The 23,228-nt window shown below is 55.0% G+C and overlaps 2 protein-coding genes across 16 annotated transcripts; one reads left to right on the top strand and one right to left on the bottom strand.

Annotated features, from left to right (window-relative positions):
• The first annotated feature begins 419 nt into the window (after positions 1 to 419).
• On the top strand, positions 420 to 14,561 carry ZSWIM8 (zinc finger SWIM-type containing 8). Of its 8 annotated transcripts, none has more exons than XM_059052729.2 (26): positions 420 to 910; positions 3,034 to 3,187; positions 3,434 to 3,528; positions 3,702 to 3,874; positions 4,045 to 4,152; positions 4,265 to 4,346; positions 4,467 to 4,587; positions 4,986 to 5,187; positions 5,336 to 5,511; positions 5,879 to 6,872; positions 7,619 to 7,750; positions 7,882 to 8,061; positions 8,164 to 8,347; positions 8,560 to 8,658; positions 9,255 to 9,379; positions 9,828 to 10,068; positions 10,162 to 10,320; positions 10,428 to 10,656; positions 10,834 to 11,123; positions 11,281 to 11,504; positions 12,036 to 12,527; positions 12,775 to 12,958; positions 13,062 to 13,238; positions 13,399 to 13,518; positions 13,842 to 13,952; positions 14,081 to 14,561. In XM_059052729.2, the coding sequence occupies exons 1-26, from the start codon at positions 703 to 705 to the stop codon at positions 14,539 to 14,541; spliced, it is 5,721 nt and encodes a 1,906-aa protein (XP_058908712.1). In that variant the 5' UTR covers positions 420 to 702; the 3' UTR covers positions 14,542 to 14,561. The 8 variants fall into 8 exon arrangements, with proteins under 8 accessions (XP_058908712.1, XP_058908710.1, XP_058908718.1 ...); XM_059052727.2 differs by having other exon boundaries at positions 3,702 to 3,946; XM_059052735.2 differs by having other exon boundaries at positions 12,775 to 12,934; positions 13,774 to 13,952; positions 14,081 to 14,553.
• A 119-nt stretch (positions 14,562 to 14,680) lies between these two features.
• On the bottom strand, positions 14,681 to 23,059 carry NDST2 (N-deacetylase and N-sulfotransferase 2). 8 transcript variants are annotated; one of them, XM_067025366.1, is made up of 16 exons: positions 22,719 to 22,846; positions 21,984 to 22,081; positions 20,524 to 20,572; positions 19,093 to 20,438; positions 18,813 to 18,900; positions 18,340 to 18,494; positions 17,969 to 18,154; positions 17,579 to 17,707; positions 17,265 to 17,447; positions 17,082 to 17,178; positions 16,591 to 16,714; positions 16,289 to 16,463; positions 15,922 to 16,092; positions 15,707 to 15,816; positions 15,405 to 15,507; positions 14,681 to 15,310 (listed from the first exon to the last, which is right to left on the bottom strand). In XM_067025366.1, exons 4-16 carry the CDS (start codon positions 20,095 to 20,097, stop codon positions 15,185 to 15,187), a joined length of 2,652 nt encoding a protein of 883 aa, XP_066881467.1. In that variant the 5' UTR covers positions 20,098 to 20,438; positions 20,524 to 20,572; positions 21,984 to 22,081; positions 22,719 to 22,846; the 3' UTR covers positions 14,681 to 15,184. The 8 variants fall into 8 exon arrangements, with proteins under 8 accessions (XP_066881467.1, XP_066881472.1, XP_066881469.1 ...); XM_067025371.1 differs by having other exon boundaries at positions 17,969 to 18,079; positions 22,719 to 22,843; XM_067025368.1 differs by lacking the exon at positions 20,524 to 20,572 and having other exon boundaries at positions 19,093 to 20,434; positions 22,719 to 22,855.
• Positions 23,060 to 23,228: the final 169 nt, after the last annotated feature.

The following is a 23,228-nucleotide window of genomic DNA, read 5'->3' as shown; positions in this document are numbered from 1 at the left end:
CCTGTTGCTTCGCCAATTAAACCCCATTAAAAAGCCTTCTGGAATGCAGGCTTCTGAACTACAATTCCCAGAAGGAGATGCGGCCCCGGGGCCTATCCGGAGTTAGGACAGTAACTCCACCCAATGGTTCCTGTGTTTGTCTCTTGACAGCCTACGACTCCCGACATGCATGGCGGCTGCTTATTCCTTCGGGATATTATGGACGCCGGGTTATTGCTGGGATCTGTAGTCGTTTCGTATACTTTGGGGGTTGGCTTCCTCTTACGGTATCTGGGGGTGGGCTCGAGAAAAAAAGCAGGAAATGTAGCAATTAAACAGGTTCCTTGTATCCGCGCGTACTGGCTCGGGTTCCTGGGCGCGCGAGGGCGGAAGTGGTGGTGGCCGGCGCGGCCGGAAGTTCAGATCAGCTGATGGGGGAGGCGGCGCCGCAGCCGCCAAGAGGCCCCGGCTGCCGAGCGCTTCGTCCGGGCCTTGAATCTCGGAGACTGGCCACGATCCCCGTTCACACCTCGCAGTTGGGCAAGGCCCCGTCCCGTGTCTCTCCCAGGCCTGAGATCCTCGCCCGGCACGGCCGCCCTGAGCGCCCCGGCCACCCCCAGCCCCGGCTCGCCCCTCAGGCCCCGGGCCTCCCCACAGCCCCCGGCCGGCGGCCCAGGCCCCGGATCCGCGGGGGGGGACCCGGCCCCGGGGGGTGCGGGCCCCATGGAGCTGATGTTCGCGGAGTGGGAGGACGGAGAGCGCTTCTCTTTCGAGGATTCGGACCGCTTTGAGGAGGATTCGCTCTGTTCTTTCATCTCCGAGGCCGAGAGCCTCTGCCAGAACTGGCGGGGATGGCGCAAACAGTCAGCGGGGCCCAATTCCCCCACTGGCGGCGGTGGCGGAGGTGGCAGTGGCGGTACCAGAACGCGAGGTGAGGGTGAGCTGGAAGGAGGGGAGCGGGCAGGCCCTGCTCCGGCCTTGCTCGAGAGCTGTCCCTGTTCCGGAGCTGTCCCAAGCTGTCCCTTCTCGGGAGCTGTTCAGGACTCGCTTTTCCGGTCTTCCTGGGGCTGCCTTCTCCACACCTGCGTGTGTGTGTGTGTGTGTGTGTGTGTGTGTGTGTGTGTGTGTCGGAGTGATTGATGGCTGGGAAATTCTGGGTTGGATAGGATTAAAGACAGAAGGTAGATCTGTCATTCATTTGCGGTAAGAGATGGGGTGAAGGAGAAGAATTCTCTCTTTGACTTGGGAGTACTTACGGAGTTCAGTCTGAGGCAGGCCAGAAAATAGAAAACAATGTGGGTACAGAGTGGATTGTGAAGAAGTGACCACTTGAGGTGTGTCACCCCATTGCAAAGTGTATTGGGAGCTTCTTGATTCAAGGTGATGATCTCTGATCCCCTCTGCACCAAGAAGGGATTCCACCCAGAGCAAAGTGGAGGTGAACTGGCCTACGAGAGGGGATGTCACATAGGTTTAGATCAGAGACTTGGTTCCTGGCCATATTGAACATCTGTCAGAAGCCAAGCTTGGGACCACTGTACTAAAGCCTTAGATTTCCTTCATCTGGGGCCTGGGGAAGAGTGTGGGTATTTGACTCTTGAGTCTCGTGAAACACTCTTCTTGCTTTTCACTTGAGTTTCTTTCATCCTTGGGTCTTTCTGATGAGTGCTGTGAAGAATTTTGCTTTTGTTAAAGAGGATGGAGAAGAGAGTGATAACAGAAGCCCCACAGACTCAGGACTCACCACATTCTTTCCTTGCCTTTCTCAAGGCACAGTTTGAGCTTCATTGGAAGTGGACTTTTTTCACCAGTTGAGGGGTTTAATTTGTGATTCTACTCTGGACGTTCTAAGGTCCTGTTTTCCAAACGGCCCCGGAGAGATTTCCAGCACCCCGTAGGGACAGAGAGAAATTTACATGTGTCACTGTTTAGGAGTGGTAATATTTACCTTCATTTGGAGAGATAGCATATACCCTGTACACACACACACCATAGGTAGTTTCGCTATGGGTCTTCTATGGGCTCTCTGCTTCTTTCATATTTGCATGTGTGAGTAGACTTAGAGCTCCCTCACTTTGAGGGAAATAACTGAAGATGGTGGTGAAAATTTTCAACGTATTGGTATCTTTATGAACAAGTTAAAATCTAGGAAAGCATGGCATTCCCCCCCTCCCCTGCCAACCCTATCCTTTTTCAGTTGCTCATTCATAAAATAAGAAGACTGACATTTTTTTTAGAAAGGTTCCTTTCAGCACCATGATTTTCTATATGTCTTTTAATCTGACTAGCAATTTGGTGAGATATGCAGTCTGTTGCGTTTCACTGCTTTTGATTAAAACAGTGTGGGAAACTTTGAATGGTAGCTCCATCTTACTCCAGGCGAGTCCAGGAGTGGCAGCCAGGTTCCCTTGGGGTAACCTCTCCACCCCCAACCCACACCCCAGGGCATCCACTGTGGGAAGCCAGGGCTCAGGTGTGCCAAAGAAAGTGTAGACTCTCTTGCTTCTGGAGGTCCCTCTCTTAACTCTTCTGGGCTCTGGCCTATCTTCCCTCCTTAGATGGAGGCATGGAGTCATTTAGAGGGATAGTTAAAAAAAAAAAAAAAGGGGATAGTAAAAAAGAAAGGGACAGTTAAAAAAAAAAAAAAAGAACAATTAGAGAAGCGAATGCCAGGGGAGATATATACACAATGTAATATGAATCTCAAGTGCTAGGTATATGGGAAATTAGATGCCAAGCCAGGTGAGACTCATTACTTGCTAGGATCCTGGGACAGACCTGTTTAGCCAGGAGTTTCTGGGATATCCCTGGTATCTTCTAGCAGGCTGTAGGCTGTGGATTGTTTAGCTCCCCTTCCCCGGATGGAGTCTTAAGGGTTAGTGTATCCTGACAGGAGGCTCCCTTGGTTTTTCATCCAGATGTCCTCTTTCCTTCATAGTGAAGGTGGTGGGGTGGGGTGCACATCAAGATGTGGCATTGGCATCGGTGCCAAGTAATCATGGCTCTTTTTGTTTCCCTTCCTTTTTCCCCTTACTTCAACCTGTGTTTCCAAAGATGGACTGGTGATCCCGCTGGTGGAACTGTCAGCAAAACAGGTGGCATTTCATATCCCATTTGAAGTGGTGGAGAAAGTTTACCCCCCGGTGCCTGAGCAGCTCCAACTCCGAATTGCTTTTTGGAGCTTCCCTGAGAACGAAGAGGATATTCGGTGAGGCTAAAGGACTGACAGTGGGGAGTGGGGTCCTGATGTTCCACACCGCGCGCTGGGCTTCCCACGGAACAAAGGGCACCATACTTGGGGCTGCAGTAAGGAGGCAGCCGGGGCAGGGAGTACCTGGGATTTTCCCCAGCACGATGTGACACTGGGGAGAGTGCCTGGGGCATGGTGGTCTCTGACAGGGTCTGTGGAAGGGTATTTGCTGCATTGTGGCCATGTCTTCTTCTTCACTCCCAGTCTGTATTCCTGCCTGGCCAACGGTAGTGCAGATGAGTTCCAGCGAGGGGATCAGCTATTCCGCATGAGGGCTGTGAAGGACCCCCTGCAGATTGGTAAGGGTCCCTCACCAATTGGTACTTCCTGCTCCTCCCACCCCCTGTGTTAAGAATTAAGGAACTACTGCAAGAAGCTGGAGCGGGTTGTCTGAAGAACTGCAGGGCCAGGGTCAAGGGCAGAGACCTGTGTCTTGGTGGCTCTCCCTGACCATACTGATGTTTCTCCCCAGGGTTCCACCTGAGTGCTACAGTGGTGCCACCTCAGATGGTCCCCCCCAAAGGGGCCTACAACGTGGCTGTGATGTTTGACCGCTGCCGGGTCACTTCCTGCAGCTGCACCTGTGGGGCTGGGGCCAAATGGTGCACCCACGTCGTGGCACTCTGTCTCTTCCGCATCCACAACGTGAGGCCCTCCCAATTTATCCTGGCCCTATTCGCTCCACACCCCCTTCTCTGCTGCATGCCTGGCCACAATGTGAGCCCCCTCTCCTCCCCTACTCTGCCTCTCTGTCCCCAGCTCCAATGTCAGTAACCTTTTCCCAGATTGTTTCATCCTTTCGGTGTTCCCTTCAGGCTTCTGCAGTCTGCCTGCGGGCCCCAGTGTCAGAGTCCCTGTCTCGGCTGCAGAGGGACCAGCTGCAGAAGTTTGCTCAGTACCTCATCAGTGAGCTCCCTCAGCAGGTGAGGGAGGTTGACACACCCTCTCTGACTAGTCCAGGGCTGCATATCAGCCTTCCTGTTAGGCCCAGGCCTCCTTGGGTCACTTCTGCCTTTGTGTCCCTTTCCCCCTCAGATCCTACCCACAGCCCAGCGTCTCCTGGATGAACTCCTCTCCTCCCAGTCAACAGCCATCAATACAGTATGTGGAGCCCCGGGTGAGTGTGGTGAGAAAGAAGGGCAGCAGGAAGAAAGCAAGCTTGGGGGTGCAGAGCGCCACTTGCTAAAGGCCAATCTAGGCTCCTACCTCTAGGTGACTGACTGCCTGTCACCCCCAGACCCCACAGCAGGGCCCTCTGCCTCCGATCAGAGTACTTGGTATTTGGATGAATCAACACTCACTGACAACATCAAGAAGACACTGCACAAGTTCTGTGGCCCCTCCCCTGTGGTGTTCAGGTAAACAGGATCTTTTCATGCCCGTGTCTGTGGTGGGAAGGGTGCACCCCTCGGGCCATGGACAGTTTCTTTATTTTAGTAATGCCTACCTCTCCCACTCCCCCCCGCACTGGTACACTGCCTGGCACATACGACATGTCACTAGTGAAATCAGTGGGTGAAGATAATTTTATGTAGTCACAGAGTGGTCTGTCCTTAGGTAGAGCAGGAGTTATTTTGCTTCCTTTCAGCAATTGGGAAACTGAGGCAGAGGGCGATTAAGAATTTTTGTCTGGGTCATGCTTTTTCCCCTGTACTCTGTATTTTGACCCCTTTTGTGTCAAAGTCCTGTTGCTCTTTCACCTGCTTTATTCAGCCCCATCTTAGGGTCATCATTTTCCACTCTGCGACTTTCACAGTGATGTGAACTCCATGTATCTGTCTTCCACGGAGCCTCCGGCCGCTGCTGAATGGGCATGTCTGCTGCGCCCACTGAGGGGCCGCGAGCCAGAGGGAGTCTGGAACTTGCTTAGCATCGTGCGGGAGATGTTCAAGCGGAGGGACAGCAATGCTGCCCCCTTGTTGGAAATCCTCACCGACCAGTGCCTCACTTACGAACAGGTAATCCCGCAGAGCCCGGGAGGCCCGTGCTGGCTCATTCTCTCCCTCCCTTAACCGCACTCCCCTCTTGGTGACAGGGACACTGCGTGGGGCTCCTCTGTCTTCCTCTAAGTTGTTAGATTCATCTCAGAGCCCTCTTTGTTTCCAGATAACAGGCTGGTGGTACAGCGTGCGCACCTCAGCCTCACACAGCAGTGCCAGTGGGCACACAGGCCGCAGCAACGGGCAGTCAGAGGTGGCGGCCCATGCGTGTGCCAGCATGTGTGACGAGATGGTCACACTGTGGAGGCTGGCTGTGCTGGACCCTGCGCTCAGCCCCCAGCGGTGAGTCTCCCCCAAGGCTCACCACCGCCAGGAGATGGGGCCAGCCCTGGACAGACCGAGCCCTCATCTCCTGTATATAGACACACATACCGTTTTTCATGTCCTAGGGAAATGGGAGGTGCTGAGCATTAGAGTTTCCAGTGATTTATGAGTTCTTTTCCTGAGAGGCTTTCTTCCATCCCTCCTCTAAATAACCCACTTTCCCAAATCTCTGAGTATTCGAGTGATGTCTGTGGGGCTGGCTCAAGAAGCGCTTCCTGGGGCCCTTCCCTGTGCCCCGCTTCCGGGGAATACCCGTTTCCTCCCGTCCCTGCTCATCGCAGTGTAGGCCCCACAAGCCCTCCCAGCCCCCGCTTTGTTCCCACAGGCGCAGGGAGCTGTGTGTGCAGCTGCGCCAGTGGCAGCTGAAGGTGATTGAGAATGTGAAGCGGGGACAGCACAAGAAGACCCTGGAGCGGCTCTTCCCTGGCTTCCGGCCGGCGGTGGAGGCCTGCTACTTCAACTGGGAAGAGGCCTACCCTCTTCCCGGTGTCACCTACAGTGCCACTGACAGGAAGCTGGCCCTGTGCTGGGCGCGAGCCCTGCCCCCTCGGCCAGGTGCCTCCCGATGTGGGGGCCTGGAAGAATCCCGGGAGCGGCCCCGCCCTCTTCCTGCCGAGCCAGCTGTGCGGCCCAAGGAGCCTGGGGCCAAGCGCAAGGGATTGGGTGAGGGTGTCCTCTCGTCGCAGCGGGGTCCCCGCCGCCTCTCGGCCGAGGGGGGAGATAAGGCTCTGCATAAGATGGGTCCAGGTGGGGGCAAAGCCAAAGCATTGGGGGGGGCTGGCAGTGGGGGCAAGGGCTCAGCAGGCAGCGGGAGCAAGCGGCGGCTGAGCAGTGAAGACAGCTCCCTGGAGCCGGATCTGGCTGAGATGAGCCTGGATGATAGCAGCCTGGCCCTGGGTGCAGAGGCCAGCACCTTTGGTGGATTCCCGGAGAGCCCACCACCCTGCCCTCACCCTGGTGGCTCCCGAGGCCCTTCTACCTTCCTTCCTGAACCTCCAGATACTTACGAAGAAGATGGTGGCGTGTACTTCTCAGAAGGGCCTGAGCCTTCCACAGCCTCTGCTGGCCCCCCTGGCCTACTGTCCAGGGAGCTCTGTACCCGGGACGACCTCGCTTCCACAGATGAGAGTGGCAATGGGCTCCCTAAAACCAAAGAGGCAGCCCCTGCGGTTGGCGAGGAGGAGGATGACTACCAGGCGTATTATCTGAATGCCCAGGATGGGGCTGGGGGCGAGGAAGAGAAGGCTGAGGGCGGGGCTGGGGAGGAACACGACCTGTTTGCCGGACTGAAGCCCCTGGAACAGGAGAGCCGCATGGAGGTGAGGGGACTCTGAGGGTGCCTCTTAGCCATAGCTGGGAGAGGGACCACCTGCCTCTGGTTGCGAGTGACAGGACTGTTGTGTGACTGTTAGAATCCTGCAGCAGGCTCCTAACTGGCCTCGCTGCCTGCAGTCCATTTTCTTCTCTCCATGTTGATCTTCCTAGAATGTATCATTTTGTCACTCTGCTGCTTAAAACTTCAGTGGTTTCCCATTACCCTTAGGGTGAAGATGAAGGTCCTTGGCATGACCTATGAGGCTTCACTTGTTCTGAACTTTGCCTGCTTCTCCAGCCTCATCTAGCTACTGTGTCAGTTATACTGCACTCAGTTGAGCCGTTCCCATAGCTTGCCATGCTCTCTCTTACATCCATAGTTTTGTACGGATTGGCCTTTCTGTCTGGAATATTCTTCCCTCATCTTACCTGATTAGCCCCTGTTCCTTCTTCAGGCCTCAGAGATCTTAGAGATCATGTCCTCTAGGAGGTCTTCCCTGAGACTGCCCCTCTGCCCCAAGTCCCATTGAGGTATCCTGCCCATCTGCTCCCTTCTGGACCTTTCCCAGTAGTAGCCAGCTTCACACCTGTTTGTGTGTTTATGCGTCTGTTTCTCTAATGGGCTGTGAGTCTCCGTGGTATACCCAGGACTAGCATAGGGCCTAGTGTATAGCCAGTGCTCATGGGATATTTGTTGCATGAGTGAGTATGGTGTCCTGCAACATGTTTGGTGCCCATGTCCTCTTTCCAGATATTATTTGCCTGTGCTGAGGCCTTGCATGCGCACGGCTATAGCAGTGAGGCCTCCCGCCTCACCGTGGAGCTTGCCCAGGACCTGCTAGCCAACCCACCTGACCTCAAGGTAGAGCCGCCCCCTGCCAAGGTGAGAGAGAACCCCCCTCCCTCCCCAGTTACCCATAACCCTCTCCCACGCCCCACCCCAGGCTAGAGTCTCCTCCCTCCACCAAGGTGAGTCAGACTCATCTGCCTGCCTCCTTGTGCTTCCCTCTTTAGGGCAAGAAGAACAAGGTATCTACAAGCCGTCAGACCTGGGTGGCTACCAACACCCTGACCAAGGCGGCCTTCCTGTTAACAGTGCTAAGTGAGCGCCCAGAGCACCACAACCTGGCCTTCCGGGTGGGCATGTTTGCCTTGGAGCTACAGCGGCCCCCAGCTTCCACCAAGGCCTTGGAGGTCAGAAGTTCTATCTGAACCTTGCACTGCCGTCTCCTCAGAGACTCACACCTTGATCTCCATTGGGGTGATTGAGGTCTTAGCTCCTCCCTATGCCCTCAGGTGAAGCTTGCATATCAGGAGTCTGAGGTGGCCACCTTGCTCAAGAAGATTCCTCTGGGTCCGAGTGAGATGAGTACTGTGCGCTGCCGGGCAGAGGAGCTTCGGGAGGGGACACTCTGTGATTATCGGCCTGTTTTGCCTCTCATGTTGGCCAGTTTCATCTTTGATGTTCTCTGTACTCCAGGTATGATGCCTGACACTACAGAAAGTGGGGAACTGGGGCAGGGGTAGCTTTCTCTAAAGAGAAACCAAGAGCCCCAAGGCTCTGAATCGCCTGTAAGAAGCGTCGGGCAGCTTCATGGAAGGATCTGGAATGATGAGCGTCTTGGGTTTCTTCCCTTTTCATTCTGTCCCATGCTACTTCTGTCTGATTAACTTACCCCAAATTTTATCCAGTGGTTTCTCCCACGGGTTCCCGGCCCCCAAGTCGCAACTGGAACAACGAGATGCCTGGGGATGAGGAGCTGGGATTTGAAGCAGCAGTTGCTGCCTTGGGTGAGTCTGTCAGTGTCTTGAGTATGTCTGTGAGCTAAGCCTGGCCCAGGCCTTGAAGTGCATGAGACATGAGCCCTCTTCTGAAGGGGCTCTATGGTAAGGGGAAAGCCAGCATGACGTGTATGTGCCACGACACATAGTGCCTACGAGACTGAAGAATTGAGGGCAAAAATGTGGGCTGTGAATGTTGGGTGTTATAAGGACAGCAAAACAGGACTCTAAGGAAAGGCCTTAGGAAAGGGATAGAGTATGAAATATGAGTTAAAAGATCAGTTAAGTTCTAGGTAGGGGGACAAAACACTGTGAATAAAGACACAGGGGCAATCAAGTCTTCATGAGAGTGGGGAGCCCAACTTCCCTGAAGTGATGGATATGTTGGGGTGATAGAGAGGGCCAAATTATGAAGGTCTTAAAAAGCAGACCAGAGCTTAGGCTGGATGTATTAGGCAATGGGCATCTTCCATAGGGAATGTGGGTTGGACTAGGAGAACTCCTTACTTCACATGCTGGTGGCTGGGGAGCCCTGGCCTGTTTACCCTTGGCTGTCTTGCGAGTTATGGCCACTCACAACCCCCATGAGCGCCTCTCTCTCACAGGCATGAAGACAACAGTGAGTGAGGCAGAGCATCCCCTGCTATGTGAAGGCACACGTCGGGAGAAGGGTGACCTGGCCCTAGCACTAATGATCACTTACAAAGACGACCAGGCCAAACTCAAAAAGGTAAGGGATTGAGGTACTGGGATTTCGACAGGCAGAGAGAGCAAATTTTATCCCCTTTCTCAGGGGTTTCTAGTATAATGGAAGGGCTATTCTACCTACAGGAGATACTGGGGGAATCTTGGGAACACCTCGTAAAGAATGTGAGAGACCAATGGTTCTTATAGGAATGCTTGGGCTTGGGGTAGAAGAAGAGGAGCAGGGGGCATAAAGTCGTTCATTCATTCATTTATTTCAATATATGTTGAATATCAATATACTTAGTCCTGTGGTAAATGTTATAGGGGATACCAAGATATGTAAGCCAGCCCCTGTCTTCCAGCAGGTTCTCCTGTGGTTAGAACTGGGAAAGCCTTCCTGAGGAGGAAGTATTAAGCTGTTTCAAGGAGAAAGAAAAGCAATAGAAGTCAGGAGGTAAAGGGCATCCAGTCACCGCTTCTCTGTCTTTCAGATCTTAGACAAACTCTTGGACCGAGAGAGCCAGACGCATAAACCACAGACACTGAGTTCGTTCTACTCATCTAGCCGCCCGGCCACAGCCAGCCAGAGGTCTCCTTCAAAGCATGGGGGCCCATCTGCTCCAGGGGCCCTGCAACCTCTGACCTCAGGCTCTGCAGGGCCTGCTCAGCCAGGGAGTGTGGCAGGGGCTGGGCCAGGCCCCACTGAGGGCTTCACAGAGAAGAATGTGCCTGGTGAGGTGGGGGCACTGGGCAGGGGGGATGTGTGGTATGGAGCTGTGTTGGGCCCCCCTTTCCCAGGCTCATCCCAGTGTCTTCCCTACGTAGAGAGTTCCCCACACTCCCCCTGTGAGGGTCTCCCATCTGAGGCAGCTTTGACCCCAAGACCAGAGGGAAAGGTTCCCAGCCGCTTGGCACTTGGCAGCCGTGGAGGCTACAATGGACGGGGCTGGGGCTCACCAGGGCGTCCTAAGAAGAAGCACACAGGTAACAACCCGTGGGGTGACATGGAAGGAAGGATATTCCTGAAGGTTGGAGTCTGAATTCTGGAGCTTCTGACTTCTGAGACTGTCTTGTCTTGGGGCGGGGGTTAGGCATGGCCAGCATTGACAGCAGTGCCCCTGAAACGACGTCGGATAGCTCCCCAACCTTAAGCCGGAGGCCACTTCGAGGGGGCTGGGCCCCTACCTCCTGGGGCCGAGGACAGGACAGTGACAGCATTAGCAGCTCTTCCTCAGACTCCCTTGGCTCCTCGTCTTCCAGCGGAAGTCGCCGGGCCAGTGCCAGTGGAGGGGCCCGGGCGAAGACGGTTGAAGTTGGCAGGTCAGTGGGAAGAAACACCCTTGTCTTCTGACCTGGCCCACCCCGAGAGCCACATCCCTAGTGTAATCCAATTGTTGTCTCCGTCAGCATCCTCACTGACCCTGGTCTTTTCCAACCTACCTGGACACCCACCTCAGAGAAACCCCAATCCCTGTCCCTACCCCATTGCCCCTTCAGGTACAAGGGCCGCCGTCCTGAGAGTCATGCCCCCCATGTACCCAATCAGCCGTCAGAGGCAGCTGCACACTTCTACTTCGAGCTGGCGAAGACGGTGCTGATCAAGGCAGGGGGCAACAGCAGCACTTCCATTTTCACACATCCATCTTCCTCAGGGGGCCACCAGGGTCCTCACCGTAACCTGCACCTTTGCGCCTTCGAGATAGGGCTTTACGCCCTTGGCCTGCACAACTTTGTTTCTCCCAACTGGCTCTCACGTACTTATTCTTCCCACGTTTCCTGGATTACAGGTAAATCCAGCATCTTGATTTGGGTATGGGAAGGGGATTAATCGATGGTGATAAGTCTTATCCCTGTGGAGTTACTGACCTGATAGGACAGATGCCATTCCTATTCCCATTGCCTGTGCTAATAACCGCACTCTGCTTTTCTCTCCTTTTCCTGAAGGCCAGGCAATGGAGATTGGCAGCGCAGCCCTGACTATACTGGTAGAATGCTGGGATGGGCACCTGACACCCCCTGAGGTTGCATCCCTGGCTGACAGGGCATCACGGGCACGAGACTCCAATATGGTGAGGGCAGCGGCGGAACTAGCCCTAAGCTGCCTGCCTCATGCCCATGCGTTGAACCCCAATGAGATCCAGCGGGCCCTGGTGCAGTGCAAGGAGCAGGTATTTTTACAGGCAATTGCGGACCTGCTTTGGGGCATCTGGGCAGGGAGGTTGGGTCCAGCTCCTAATTCCCATATCCTGGAGTTCACAAACTATCCAGTTGGTCCTCTCATGGTGACACTTGACATAGTAATGTGCTTTCACATCTATTACATCCTTTACCTTACAACTCTGAGAACAGGATTATTCATATTTCATAGGTAAGGAAATGTGGCCTATAGTCTAGGGACCAAGATGATCACCAGGATGGAGTCCTTAGGGAAGGCCTCAGGGAGATGATGGGACTTGGCTGGGAGTAGCTAAATTAGTTTGGAACTGGGACTGTAACCTGGGTCTTGAGTTCTGCTGGTCAACAAGTACTTGTTCATTGTGTGAAGCATTCACTGCTCTGACACTGACTCTGGGCACTGGCCCTGACCTTAGATGCCTCCCCAGGAACCAGCCAACTCTGAGGGAGACATTGGAATATCATCTAAAACTGTCCCTGAGTAAAGCCCTTCCCTCTTAACTCTCTTTGCCCCTCCCTTCCAGGATAACCTGATGTTGGAGAAGGCCTGCATGGCAGTGGAAGAGGCGGCTAAGGGTGGGGGCGTATACCCCGAAGTGTTGTTTGAGGTTGCTCACCAGTGGTTCTGGCTATATGAGCAAACAGCAGGTGGCTCATCCACAGCCCGTGAAGGGGCTACAAGCTGTAGTGCCAGTGGGATCAGGGCAGCTGGGGAGGCTGGGCGGGGGCTGCCTGAGGGCAGGGGGGTCCCAGGGACTGAGCCGGTTACAGTGGCAGCGGCGGCAGCAGCAGTGACAGCAGCCACAGTGGTGCCAGTCATCTCGGTGGGGTCCAGTTTATATCCGGGTCCAGGACTGGGGCATGGTCATTCCCCTGGCCTGCACCCCTACACTGCTCTACAGCCCCACCTGCCCTGCAGCCCTCAATACCTCACCCACCCAGCTCACCCTGCCCACCCCATGCCACATATGCCCCGGCCTGCCGTCTTCCCTGTGCCCAGCTCTGCATACCCACAGGTGAGTATGCAATGTTCTACTGGGAGATTGGGCACGTGGGAGCACGTTGGGAGTTCACCGGGGGTTGGAGTGGGGTACTCCGGGAGGATGACAGGGCTGTCCAGGAGTCCTGGTGAGGTGGCGGGAGTCGGGACACCCAGCCCAACTAAGAAAAGGAATGCAGGATACCCAGCTGTGGGACGAACGGGGAAAAGCTACATCCTAATATAATTTGGGATCTTCCTTTTTTTCTTCTTCCCGCCTCTAGGGTGTGCATCCTGCATTCCTGGGGGCTCAGTACCCTTACTCGGTGACTCCCCCCTCACTTGCCGCCACGGCTGTGTCTTTCCCCGTCCCTTCCATGGCACCCATCACAGTGCATCCCTACCACACAGAGCCAGGGCTCTCACTGCCCACCGGTGTGGCCTGTGAGTTGTGGGGACAGGGAGCAGGTGAATGGAGGGGAGGTACACCGGGCCGGGGAGGCGGGCAGGGAATCCTCTCTGTCCCTCTCTGGGCTCTGAGTTCCTCACGTGGCTTTCATCCCACCCTCAGTGAGCAGTGTCCATCCAGCTTCCACGTTTCCGGCCATCCAGGGTGCCTCACTGCCTGCCCTGCCCACACAGCCCAGCCCTCTGGTGAGCGGGGGTTTTCCACCACCCGAGGAGGAGACTCACAGTCAGCCTGTCAACCCGCACAGCCTACACCACCTGCACGCCGCCTACCGTGTCGGTAAGAGGAGGGCCCTTCCTGTGCCCCCACCTGCAGCCAGAGGCTCTTCTGTGGCCCCTCCCCACCATACCTCTTAATCGGTTTACCGTGGGGTCAGGTACCAGGCTGAGGTAGAGGGTGGAGGATGCACCCTCACCATGTGCCCACCCTTTTCTCCCAGGGATGCTGGCACTGGAGATGCTGGGTCGCCGGGCACACAATGATCACCCCAACAACTTCTCTCGCTCCCCCCCCTACACTGATGATGTCAAATGGTTGCTGGGGCTGGCAGCAAAGCTGGGTAACACCTCCCCTCCCCAGGACCATTGTCCGCCCTCACCTGCTCCCCCCACCTTCCCATCCCAGACCTCCTTCCTAGCTCTTGCTCAGAGTTGAGGCCTTGGTCGGGTATGTGTGCGTGCGCGAGGGGCGGGGGGCTACCTCAGCTCCTGGGGTGGAGGGAGGCTCTCTGCCAGGCCAGAGCTGAGAGATTAAAGTTGGGTCCCTAGGGCAGAGGTGGCCACCCCCGTCTCATGCCCCTCCCCCTGCCCCCCAGGAGTGAACTACGTGCACCAGTTCTGTGTGGGGGCAGCCAAGGGGGTGCTGAGCCCGTTTGTGCTGCAGGAGATCGTCATGGAGACGCTGCAGCGGCTGAGCCCCGCTCATGCCCACAACCACCTGCGTGCCCCGGCCTTCCACCAACTGGTGCAGCGCTGCCAGCAGGCATACATGCAGGTGATAACCCAGGAAGTATGGAGCAGGGTGGAACACCTCCTGGGCAGGCAGAGAACAGATCACCTAGCACGCCATGGCGCAGGGGCCTGGTTCTGTGCTTAGTGGCTTATCCTCCCCACGTCTTCCAGTACATCCACCACCGCTTGATTCACCTGACCCCTGCCGACTACGACGACTTTGTGAACGCGATCCGCAGTGCTCGCAGCGCCTTCTGCCTGACACCCATGGGCATGATGCAGTTCAACGACATCCTGCAGAATCTCAAGCGCAGCAAACAGACCAAGGAGCTGTGGCAGCGGGTCTCACTCGAGATGACCACCTTCTCCCCCTGAGTCTGGCCCCCCTAGGGCCCTATACAGGGACACAGGCCTGTGGCTATGGGGACCCCTCACAAAGGGGGAATGAATCTTGGCTGGACAGATCATCCCCACTCAGTTCCCTTGTAGCCCAGACTGGCAGCTGTTCTTGGGCTGTAGCTTGGGGCCAAGATGTCTCAGACCCTAGAAGCCTAGGGTTGGGGGAGACAGCCCTGTCTGGGAGGGGGCGTTGGGTGGCCTCTGGTATTTATTTGGCATTTATAAATATATAAACTTCTTTTTTACTCTCGTCTGCCTGGGCCTTTCCCTTCTTTCCCTCCATGTGTGGATGAACCTTGAACTGGGGCAGAGGAAAATCTTGATACTTGCTTCATTCTAGGTTTCTCCCACTCCAGTGAGGCAGACAAAACAGAAAAATAAGGATGTTTATTAAACTCATTTCTAGCCCACAGCTAGGGCTCATATTTAGCTCTATGAGCCACCGTCCGACCTCATCCCCATTCAATGTGAATGACATTAGAGAGGCCGGGCCACAGGTAGATCCCATTGATCCCATAGTAAGGGGTCCCTCCCACGGCCACTACAGATAGATACACTGCTGGGGATAAAGAGGGAAAGCATTGGATTAATACATTCCTCTACACCCTGCCTGGACCCTCTCACTTCCCCCCCACCTTCCAAGACCATGGGCCAAAGGTGCCTAGTACCATCTTGTGGGGTATCAAGGGAAGCCCCTTTATTAGACCCCAGAGCTATGGGAAAGGGATGCCCTTCCCTTCTTAGCCATCCCAGGCCTTGAGGCCACTGAGGTAGAAGGGGGAGGGGCCAGGCCACTCTAATCCCCCTTGTGGGCCCTGCTCTGGGCTTGCCCCTTAGGGAAGAAGGGGGCTTTTGCTGGTACGGGAGGCTGATACATCAGCCCAGACTGGAATGCTGCAGTTCTTCCCGAAGCCATGAGGGCACTGGCTGTCCAAGCCGGCTGAGCAGCTTCAACAGCTCCAAATTATGGTTCCGGAAAAAATCCGTAAGGAAAAGGCGGGACTAACAGGAGAAAAATGAAGTCAGAAATGGTAAGGAGTGGACAAAATCAGATCCTACAGGTGGAAAGGGATACCCTGTCCCTGGCTTTGCTTACCTCCGTGTCCATATCTGGGTACTTCCGGCCTTTGCTCTTGCCTAGACAACGAGTCTTGCCACCTTCAAGCCCCTGGCACCAGAATCCCTTATCTTCATCAAACCTGCTCAACAAGAAGAGGCCATTAGGTGACAGAGAAAAGAAATCCAAGCCTCATAAATGTACACTATCTCTCTCAGCCCAGAGGGACACATGTCTCTCCTCGCAAGACAGGGTAAATCCATGTCTCTTCCAAACAGACACGGTCAACCTGCTTCCCCATTTCCCCCAGAGTCATCCTCCCCTGGGTCATGCTCTCCCACCTGAGGGTCCGTGTGTAGTTCAGAAAGGGTGTGATACCCAGGAACTTCTGGATGCTCTCCATTGAGGCAGCTGGGTTGGTACGCAGTTCTTGCCCATCCACAATCAGCAACTAAAGGGACAGGGATGTGGTTCACTCTGTATTCCTTAGAAGCCTCTGGGCTGAAGGGGAAAGGAGGGGAAGGGGACCCCCATGTGGGCTACTGGGGAACTGTACCTGTCCGGAGGGGTAATATGTCAGCCAGCGTTGCAGATGGGTGGAATAGTAGCCAGGGACAAGACAACGGTCCTGTAGGGAGCGAAGTGCCAGAGGGGCATGGGAGGAGGCTGAAATCACCTGGTAGAAGGTATAGTTCAGAGCAACTGGGTCTCCATGTGCTCGCTGATGCTGAAGGACAAGGAACAGGAAGGCAAGGAATTGGTGATCTGACAGCATTGTTCTGCCCTTACTCTTGGTCTAGTGAACAGACAGCATAGGCACCCCTCCCCAAGGCACTAGCTTAGTTTCCCTACCCTCATTCCTTTCTGTCTCTCTAGCAGTCACCACCTCTCAAGTTCTGATGAGTGCCTAGCTTCAGGCTCACCTGGTACCAGGAGTAGGCCCTGTCAACAGGGTTGGTGAGCACAGTGATGATCTTGGCTCGCGGCAGGAGGGCAGCCCCCCGACGTGGTACAACGTCTGAGTCAAAGTAGGTGGCACTTTTTTCAAACAGGAAATCCGTGCTGGCATTAGAAGGGACAGGGAAGAAATCCATGTACCTAGGAAGCAGTAGAGAGGAGAGGTAGAGAATTTGCTGAGTGAAGGGGCCAGACATCTGTGCTGGTAGAAGCTGGAACGGGGTATTTTAGGGGAAGGGAGTGTCCTGAGAAGCATTCCAGGTCTCACCAGTCAATGCCCTTGTGGTAATTAGGGCCACTGAAGAACTGAATCTCCTCAAAGGTGCTGGGGCTCGGGAAACTGCTAGTCACAGCTGGGTGCAGGCTCAGAAAGAAGTGAATAGCTGTGGTCCCTAAAGGGGAGAGAAAGTCCAGGCCATTGTGGGAGAGAATGCACCTCAACAACATCAGCTTGAAAGAGGTGAGAAAATAATCACTCTGGGTGGTAAAATACTGTTTGGCCAAACTAGAGCGAGAAAAGGAAAGCCTGAGAGAGGCCCAGGGAAGGGTTAAAATGGTAGTTCTCAGCCTTGATTGTGCATCAGAATCACTTGTGGGTCTTTCAAAAAAAAAACTCAACAGATGATTCTGATATATAACCAGGTTAAGAATCACTCAAGGGACTGGATTAATGAGAGGTCTTATGAGAAGGGAGTTCCTTGGCCAAAGAATTCTTTGGGTTTAAGGCAAGGCAACAGAAGTTGCCTAAGGATGATTCACCTGTCTTCTGGGGTCCCACAATGAGGAACTTGGGGAGCCGATCACAGGTTTTCTCCTTGGACCAGATATCTTTGTGCCTCTTGTCATCACAGGGATTCTGAAGGTGAGGCCAAGAATCAGATACTCTTTTCCTCAACGGCCACCCCCATCACGTCTCTAGGACAGCCTGAGCTCCACCTATACCTGCCAAAGGGGGCTTCGCTCTTGAGGGAAGAGGTCAAAGTACTTCCGTGCGAGAGGGACAGGAGGAAGGGTCTGTAGGCGCAGCCGTGTCCAGCACTGGAGAAAGCGCACCAGGCTCTCAAAGGTGTACAGGCCCAGCCGATCATTTCCATAATTAGACAGATGAGTCATAAAGATGCTGATCTGAAAGGGGGTGCCTGCATGTCAGATTTGGAGAGCCTACCCCACTTCAGAAGTGGGCTTGGTAAGCAAAAGTCTCAGTATGCAAACACTTTGGCTGTCCAATCTTCTAGCCCTTCCTCTCTGCACCTTACCGGATTAAGCAGCACTGTCAGAAAGAGTTCTCCACCTCGGATACTCCGGTCTAGTTCGCGAGAGCCTCCGGGATACTCATTATAGAAGATCGTGTGAGTGAAGAGGCCACACGTCTGCCGTGGCAGCACCTGAAGGGAAAAGAACAAACAGGGACAGATGAGATTTGAAAGGCAGAATGAGAAGTAGATTAAGGACAAAAGACCTGAGGCATTAGGATTCCCTAGGTTTGTAGAGGACTCAGTCTGAAGTTACAGCAACAAAGCTCTTGCTATGTGCATTACGACTTTTCACCCCTCTATCCCCTATTATATGGATGAACTTGGACAATGCAGGTTGGAGGCTGTCCAAATGTGGGAGTTTGATTCAAGTCTGTATTGGGAGTCTCTCACCATAATGCCATTGTGAATGAAGCCACGGCGGTAGCGGGCAGGGCGGAGATGGGGATACTCCTCAGTGCTGGTCACTTGGATGCCCCACACGGATTTCCAGGCCTCATAGAGCTGTGTGTGGATGGGATACACGCCGGAGTGGTGGGGGGCCACAGCGTACCCCAGATCCGTGGGAATCCCATGCTCCTGGGAATGGCAGAGACTCTCACCAGGACCTGGTGAGGTTTGGGGAGTAGAGGGTAAAGAGGGTGGGGATGCCTCCACAGAAAGAAAAATGGAGAGGGTAGGGAAAGGGTACCCCATTAGGGTAAGGTTGAAAAGGAAGCATCATCTTTGGGAGAAAGTACGGGGAAGAGATCCAAGGGTCTCACCAGAGCAAACTGTTTGTTGAGCCTCATCTGGTCAGCCAGCACGGAGCGATTGTGGAACAGGTGTGGCTGCATGTGGCTCCACATGTGGGGGAACCACCAGAACTCTTGGCGGTGCTTCAGCAGCATGTCGTCCCCTGCATCCTCCTCCTCTGTCCCTATGACCACACACTGACCACTGACCACAGCCGGTCAGCCCCTGTGCCCTCCTTTGTTTTGTAACAACACTGACCACTTTCCATCCTTGGGACAACATTGCTGACCTCTGCCCACCTAAGACTGTCTATTTTCCCAATTGCCAACCTGCCCTCCAGCCACCCATGCTAACCTAAATTCATACCCACTGCTAGCTCCTCACAGCATTCTGACCCCAAACCTTGCCCCTTTTCCCCAACCTGCCTGCCCAGGAGGATGGACAGTGAAGGGACAGATCAAACTAAGACTGATATGCTGACGGAGCAGGGGAATAAGCTCACCAGTATGATAGAACTTGCCCGAGAAGCCCAAGTTGAAGGTGAAGTTGGGGACTAAGGTCCTGAGTTTGTTCTGGGTGGTCAACAGAGCCTGGGAAGAGTAGCAGGGACATGAGAAATCAGGAGACTAAGAAGGAGAAAAACGAGAAGTAGCATTCTTCTTGCCTAGAAAGGGCAGGGAGTGTACCTATGACAAGCTCAGAATCAAGGAAGGGAGTCTGATAGGACAGAGCTTGAAACAGCTTCTGAGGAAAGAAATGAGTCAGGAAAAAGAAAGACTGACCTCAACATCAGCCACCTTCATGCGGGTTCCTTCCTTGCCCACAAAGATATCATCGATGTCTACCAAGATGTAACGGTCAAGGTCCAAGCAGAGGCGCTTGCCAGTGAGGTACGCGACAGCATCGACAAAAATGAGTTTGTGAAGCCAGAAGGAGAGGCCATGGCCAAAGAGCACCCGCTGGATGCCATCGTGAAGCCCCAAGTCCTGTACCACAGTGGGAAGCCGGGCCCGGCGAGGCAAGGGTCCTGGCACCGGGGGCTCAGCTGGCTGAAGGCTGGCAAGAAGCACTGGTTCATACGTGCTATGATTGGACTGGAAGATGGTCCAGTCATCACCGGGCAGTGGCCCCGGCTCCAGGCGGCTGGGACGTGTGAGGTGCAGTAGTGGGGCAGAAGGATTCACTTGGTAGTCCTGGAGCCCCAAGTTTGAATGTAGAAAAAGGGGAAAGCCCTTGAGCTGGGCACTCAGTAAGCTATGCTCATGGGCCCGGAAAAAGCCAATGATGCCCACACCATACTCCACACAGTACCGGTCTAGCAGTTCCCGACTCCAGGCATCCAGGTTGACATACTTGAGCAGGTTCTCATAGATGACCAAGACATACCGGCCACGGGTATGATCAGTCAGTGTGGGCATGTCCCCTCGGCCAGGTGCCAGCTCAGTGCTATAACGAAAACGGCTAGACTCCAAAATGGCCACAATCTCCTGCCCCAGCTGTGAGTATGCACTCTCCACAAACACAAGGACCACAGGTTCAGTTCGTGCTGTCTCTGGCGGCCTGGGGGGCCGGGGTGGGACTGGAGGCCGTACAGGGCCAGGACCAGCTGCCCCACCACTACTGCAGTCTCCCAAGGGCAGGGGCAATGGTTCCTTGGCCTTGGGGCTGGTGGATACGTAGTAAGCCAAGAAGCCCATGGAGCCCAGACTGAAAGCGATCAGCAGCAGTATGAGGCGGTGCAGTTCCAGCTGCCGAGCTGGGCGTACCACCTTCCACAGCTTGAGCATGGCGGGGGAGGTGAGGCAGGGATGGGGACCAGCTTAGGGGATGGGAGGTAGGAGTTCTATAGGCTGAGGCTCTCTTAGGAGGGTAGAAGGATATGAAAAGAGGGGAAAGGGATTCCTGCAGGGTCAGTTCCCTGAAAAGGTGGAAACAAGTCCCCTTAGTATAGGATAGGGGAGGTAGAAGGGGCAACAGGGGGCAACTGGACAGAGTCCATTGGCCTCAGGTCACCATGGCCCACTGGCCCATGGCTTCAGGATGCATATCTAGCCAGGCTCCACCTTTGGTCCTGGCTGAGCTCCTCACATCAGAGGTCAGCAAAGTTCACAATCTCTGCCCTCACTACCTGTAAGACAGAGAAATCAATGTGTTACTTCTCTCCTTGAAACTGTGTCATTAATCCATTCCCCTCTTCACCCCATTTCTCTTACCTCCTGCTCACAGGATGGTTTGTTCTCCAAAAAAAAAAAAAAAAAGCTCCTGTAGAATAACAACATAATCTGAGTCTCATACTTCAGCTTCACAGCCTGCTCCCTTTCTTAGAATACTGTCTAAATTCTCCTCCCTGAGCTAAGCTCAGAATTGAAGCAGTATACCCAAGGTCTGGAAGGGAACAAATTTCCCATCGACAAGAGGCCAAACAGCCCAGGAGGCTGAAAATGAACCTGCTCTGAAAGGAGTTCCCAACCTGTGACAGAGCAGTTGGTCAGCCAGTAGGAGCTCTGTTCGTCCTGTGAAGAAGGGACGGAAAGCCCCAGAAGTCCTGTGCTCCAACAAAATATCAGATAAGAGGAAACTCATGTGTCTGTTAATCTTACTCACCTATCAAACCCAACACCACAGGCTAACTGCACTAACGAACTGGCAGTCAGGTGGACACTGTGGTGGGGAAATTCAAGAGGGAAGAGAAATGGTGCTAGCTAATCATTCTATTACCTTCCAAACCCAGAACCTGGGGATTCTCTTTTCCATTGCTTGTGAAAAATTACCCATCCCTCCCCTTTACCTCACTTGTGCCAGTGTCAGGAGGGGTGATAACTATATAGCCCCAGAGCAGGCCACATCACTGGCACCTAAGAAAAGCTAGAGAGCTGAGTCCAGAGTTTGTCTCCCTATCCACTCCAGTTCTCTTTCCTAACTTAGCCTAGGTGGTACTACACCCTCACCCCTGAACAGCTCAGAAGGGTCCTGAGCTAGCCTGGAGAGACATGAGGGATTGAGTCTTGTTACAAAAACAGAGCAAACTGAATGGGGCTGGATGACAGAGAGCAACAGGAGCTTAAGTTGGATCCAATCAATAATAGAGAAGGAGTAAGAACAGTTGGATCAGAAAATAGTTTTAAGGAGACCTAATTTCGCAGACTTTTTTCCTTAAGTAGATAGACTGCTTCTAGAAGCTTTACCGTCACTCTCTCCACCTTAGTCGCTCGAAGTAAGGCCAGTGGCTAGAGATCTCTCTCTACCACACCCCGCCCCCCACACACCACACACATACACATCTCCGGGTGACTAAGCAGAGATGGGGTCCTTCAGAATTGAGAGAGACAATTTAAGAATAGTTCTGCTTTGGCCTGGATACAACTAATCGGCATGAAAAGAGAGCTGGGAAAGGATCAAAATGGTGATGGGAAGGGACAAATCCTAAGAATTACAGGAAACTTTTTGGGGCACACACAGTAGTGAGAGGAAGTCACTGTGGGGAAGCAGATACTGGGGGTGTATCACCCACGAGGTTAAGAATAAGAGTTAACATTTACTGAGGGCTTACACTTTGCCACACATTCTTCTAAGAGCTTTCCATATATTTAATGCCCACACCGGCCCTAAGAGGTAACTAATATTCCCATTTTATATATGAGTAATTTGAGGTCCAGAGAACTTAGTAACTTGCCCAGGATCACACAGCTCAGTCAGTGGAGGAAATGGGATTCAACGTCAGGCCTGTCAGGCTCCAGCCCTGGTCTTAACCACTGCATTTTAGCTTCGGACCTAGAAGCAGCAATATTTAGGGAAGGGGTGATGAGGGAGTACTGGGAGAGGGTGTGGGGTGGGAGGATAAATGTTGAAGCGGGACGGCGGCGGGGAGGGGGCTAAATGTGCGCGCAGCAGCAAGAAGAGAGCAACGGGGGGGGGGGCTGGGGAAGGCGGGGGTGTGGGCCCCGCGCTGGGAGAACGGCAGTGCAGATGCCGTGGGAGGAGGGGGACCGAGCAGCGACACGGGCGTGGGGGGCTGGCACACGGGGGTCGCGGATGGAGGGCCCTGCTGGTGGGAACATGGGCTCACAGGTGGGTACGGAGAGAGTCGGGCGTGGAGCATTAAAGGGGATGGGGCAAGGGGCGCGTGGAGGAGTCTGCGGCGACATCGGGGCGGGCGTCGGGCTGGAGGGAGCCCCGAGGGGAGGAGGAGCCCCGTGCGGAGGGGACGAGCCGAAGGGAATGAGGCCACTGCCAGAGCGGCCTGCGGAAGGGACGGGGGAGGGCAGCGCAGGCCGCCCCAAGGGGCGGCCGGGGACGCCCCTGCGGGCGGTTTCGGTGGCCACACTGAGGGAAGTCTGTGAGGGGAGAACTGCGGGGACCGTGGGTGGGGGCCACACTCTTAGCGGGGGTCTCCTCAAGGGTGGCTCACCCGGCGGACTGGGCGGCGTCCCCGCTGTCCCCGGGCTCCGCCACGTCCCGGGGCTGCCCGGCTTCCCTGCTCTCGGGGGCTCGGGCTGCGTCGCGGCGGCTCCGCCATCTCCGAGCGAACGCTCTGCCGCAGCCGGGCCCAACCACCGCTTCCAGAGGGGGGAGGAGGCGCGCAGCCGCTCGCGGCCCCACTTAGGATCCCCCCGCCTTCGGGCCGGGAAGCCGCGCGGCCGAGGTGCCGGGCCGCCGAACGGTGTTCCGCAGCGCTCGGCCGAGCCGCAGCCTCATAGACGGCGGGCTCCGAGCGCCCCGGCAGAGGCACCCCCCTCCTTCCCGCGCAGTGGCACGGTCCGGCTAGCGTCGGCGCCGAGGCTCCCGGAGCCGGGGCGGGCCGAGGGTGTGGGCTCTTCCACTCGGCCCGGCGGAGGGGGAGCCGGGCCGTCCCACTGAGGGGCGGGAGGACTGTCCTGGACGCGGGCGGGGCCCGGGGGCGGGACGAGACTCCGAGCTC

This window comes from Kogia breviceps, chromosome 2 (assembly GCF_026419965.1).
Source record: "Kogia breviceps isolate mKogBre1 chromosome 2, mKogBre1 haplotype 1, whole genome shotgun sequence".
In the NCBI taxonomy this organism is placed as follows: domain Eukaryota; kingdom Metazoa; phylum Chordata; class Mammalia; order Artiodactyla; family Physeteridae; genus Kogia; species Kogia breviceps.
The sequence above is the reverse complement of the archived record's forward strand: the minus strand, read 5'-3'. Positions and strand labels throughout refer to the sequence as shown.

What these genes read in the sequence shown, in the direction of transcription:
- ZSWIM8 (XM_059052727.2), top strand. Translation starts at nt 703, where the DNA reads ATGGAGCTGATGTTCGCGGAGTGGGAGGACGGAGAGCGCTTCTCTTTC. An exon ending in ACCAGGCCAAACTCAAAAAG is followed by an intron (nt 9,380 to 9,827) that starts GTAAGGGATTGA and finishes TCTGTCTTTCAG; the next exon opens with ATCTTAGACAAACTCTTGGA. An exon ending in CCAGCTCTGCATACCCACAG is followed by an intron (nt 12,528 to 12,774) that starts GTGAGTATGCAA and finishes TCCCGCCTCTAG; the next exon opens with GGTGTGCATCCTGCATTCCT.
- NDST2 (XM_067025369.1), bottom strand. Translation starts at nt 20,097, where the DNA reads ATGCTCAAGCTGTGGAAGGTGGTACGCCCAGCTCGGCAGCTGGAACTG. An exon ending in TGAAGGTGGCTGATGTTGAG is followed by an intron (nt 18,901 to 19,092) that starts GTCAGTCTTTCT and finishes TACTCTTCCCAG; the next exon opens with GCTCTGTTGACCACCCAGAA. An exon ending in AGCGAAGCCCCCTTTGGCAG is followed by an intron (nt 17,179 to 17,264) that starts GTATAGGTGGAG and finishes CCTCACCTTCAG; the next exon opens with AATCCCTGTGATGACAAGAG.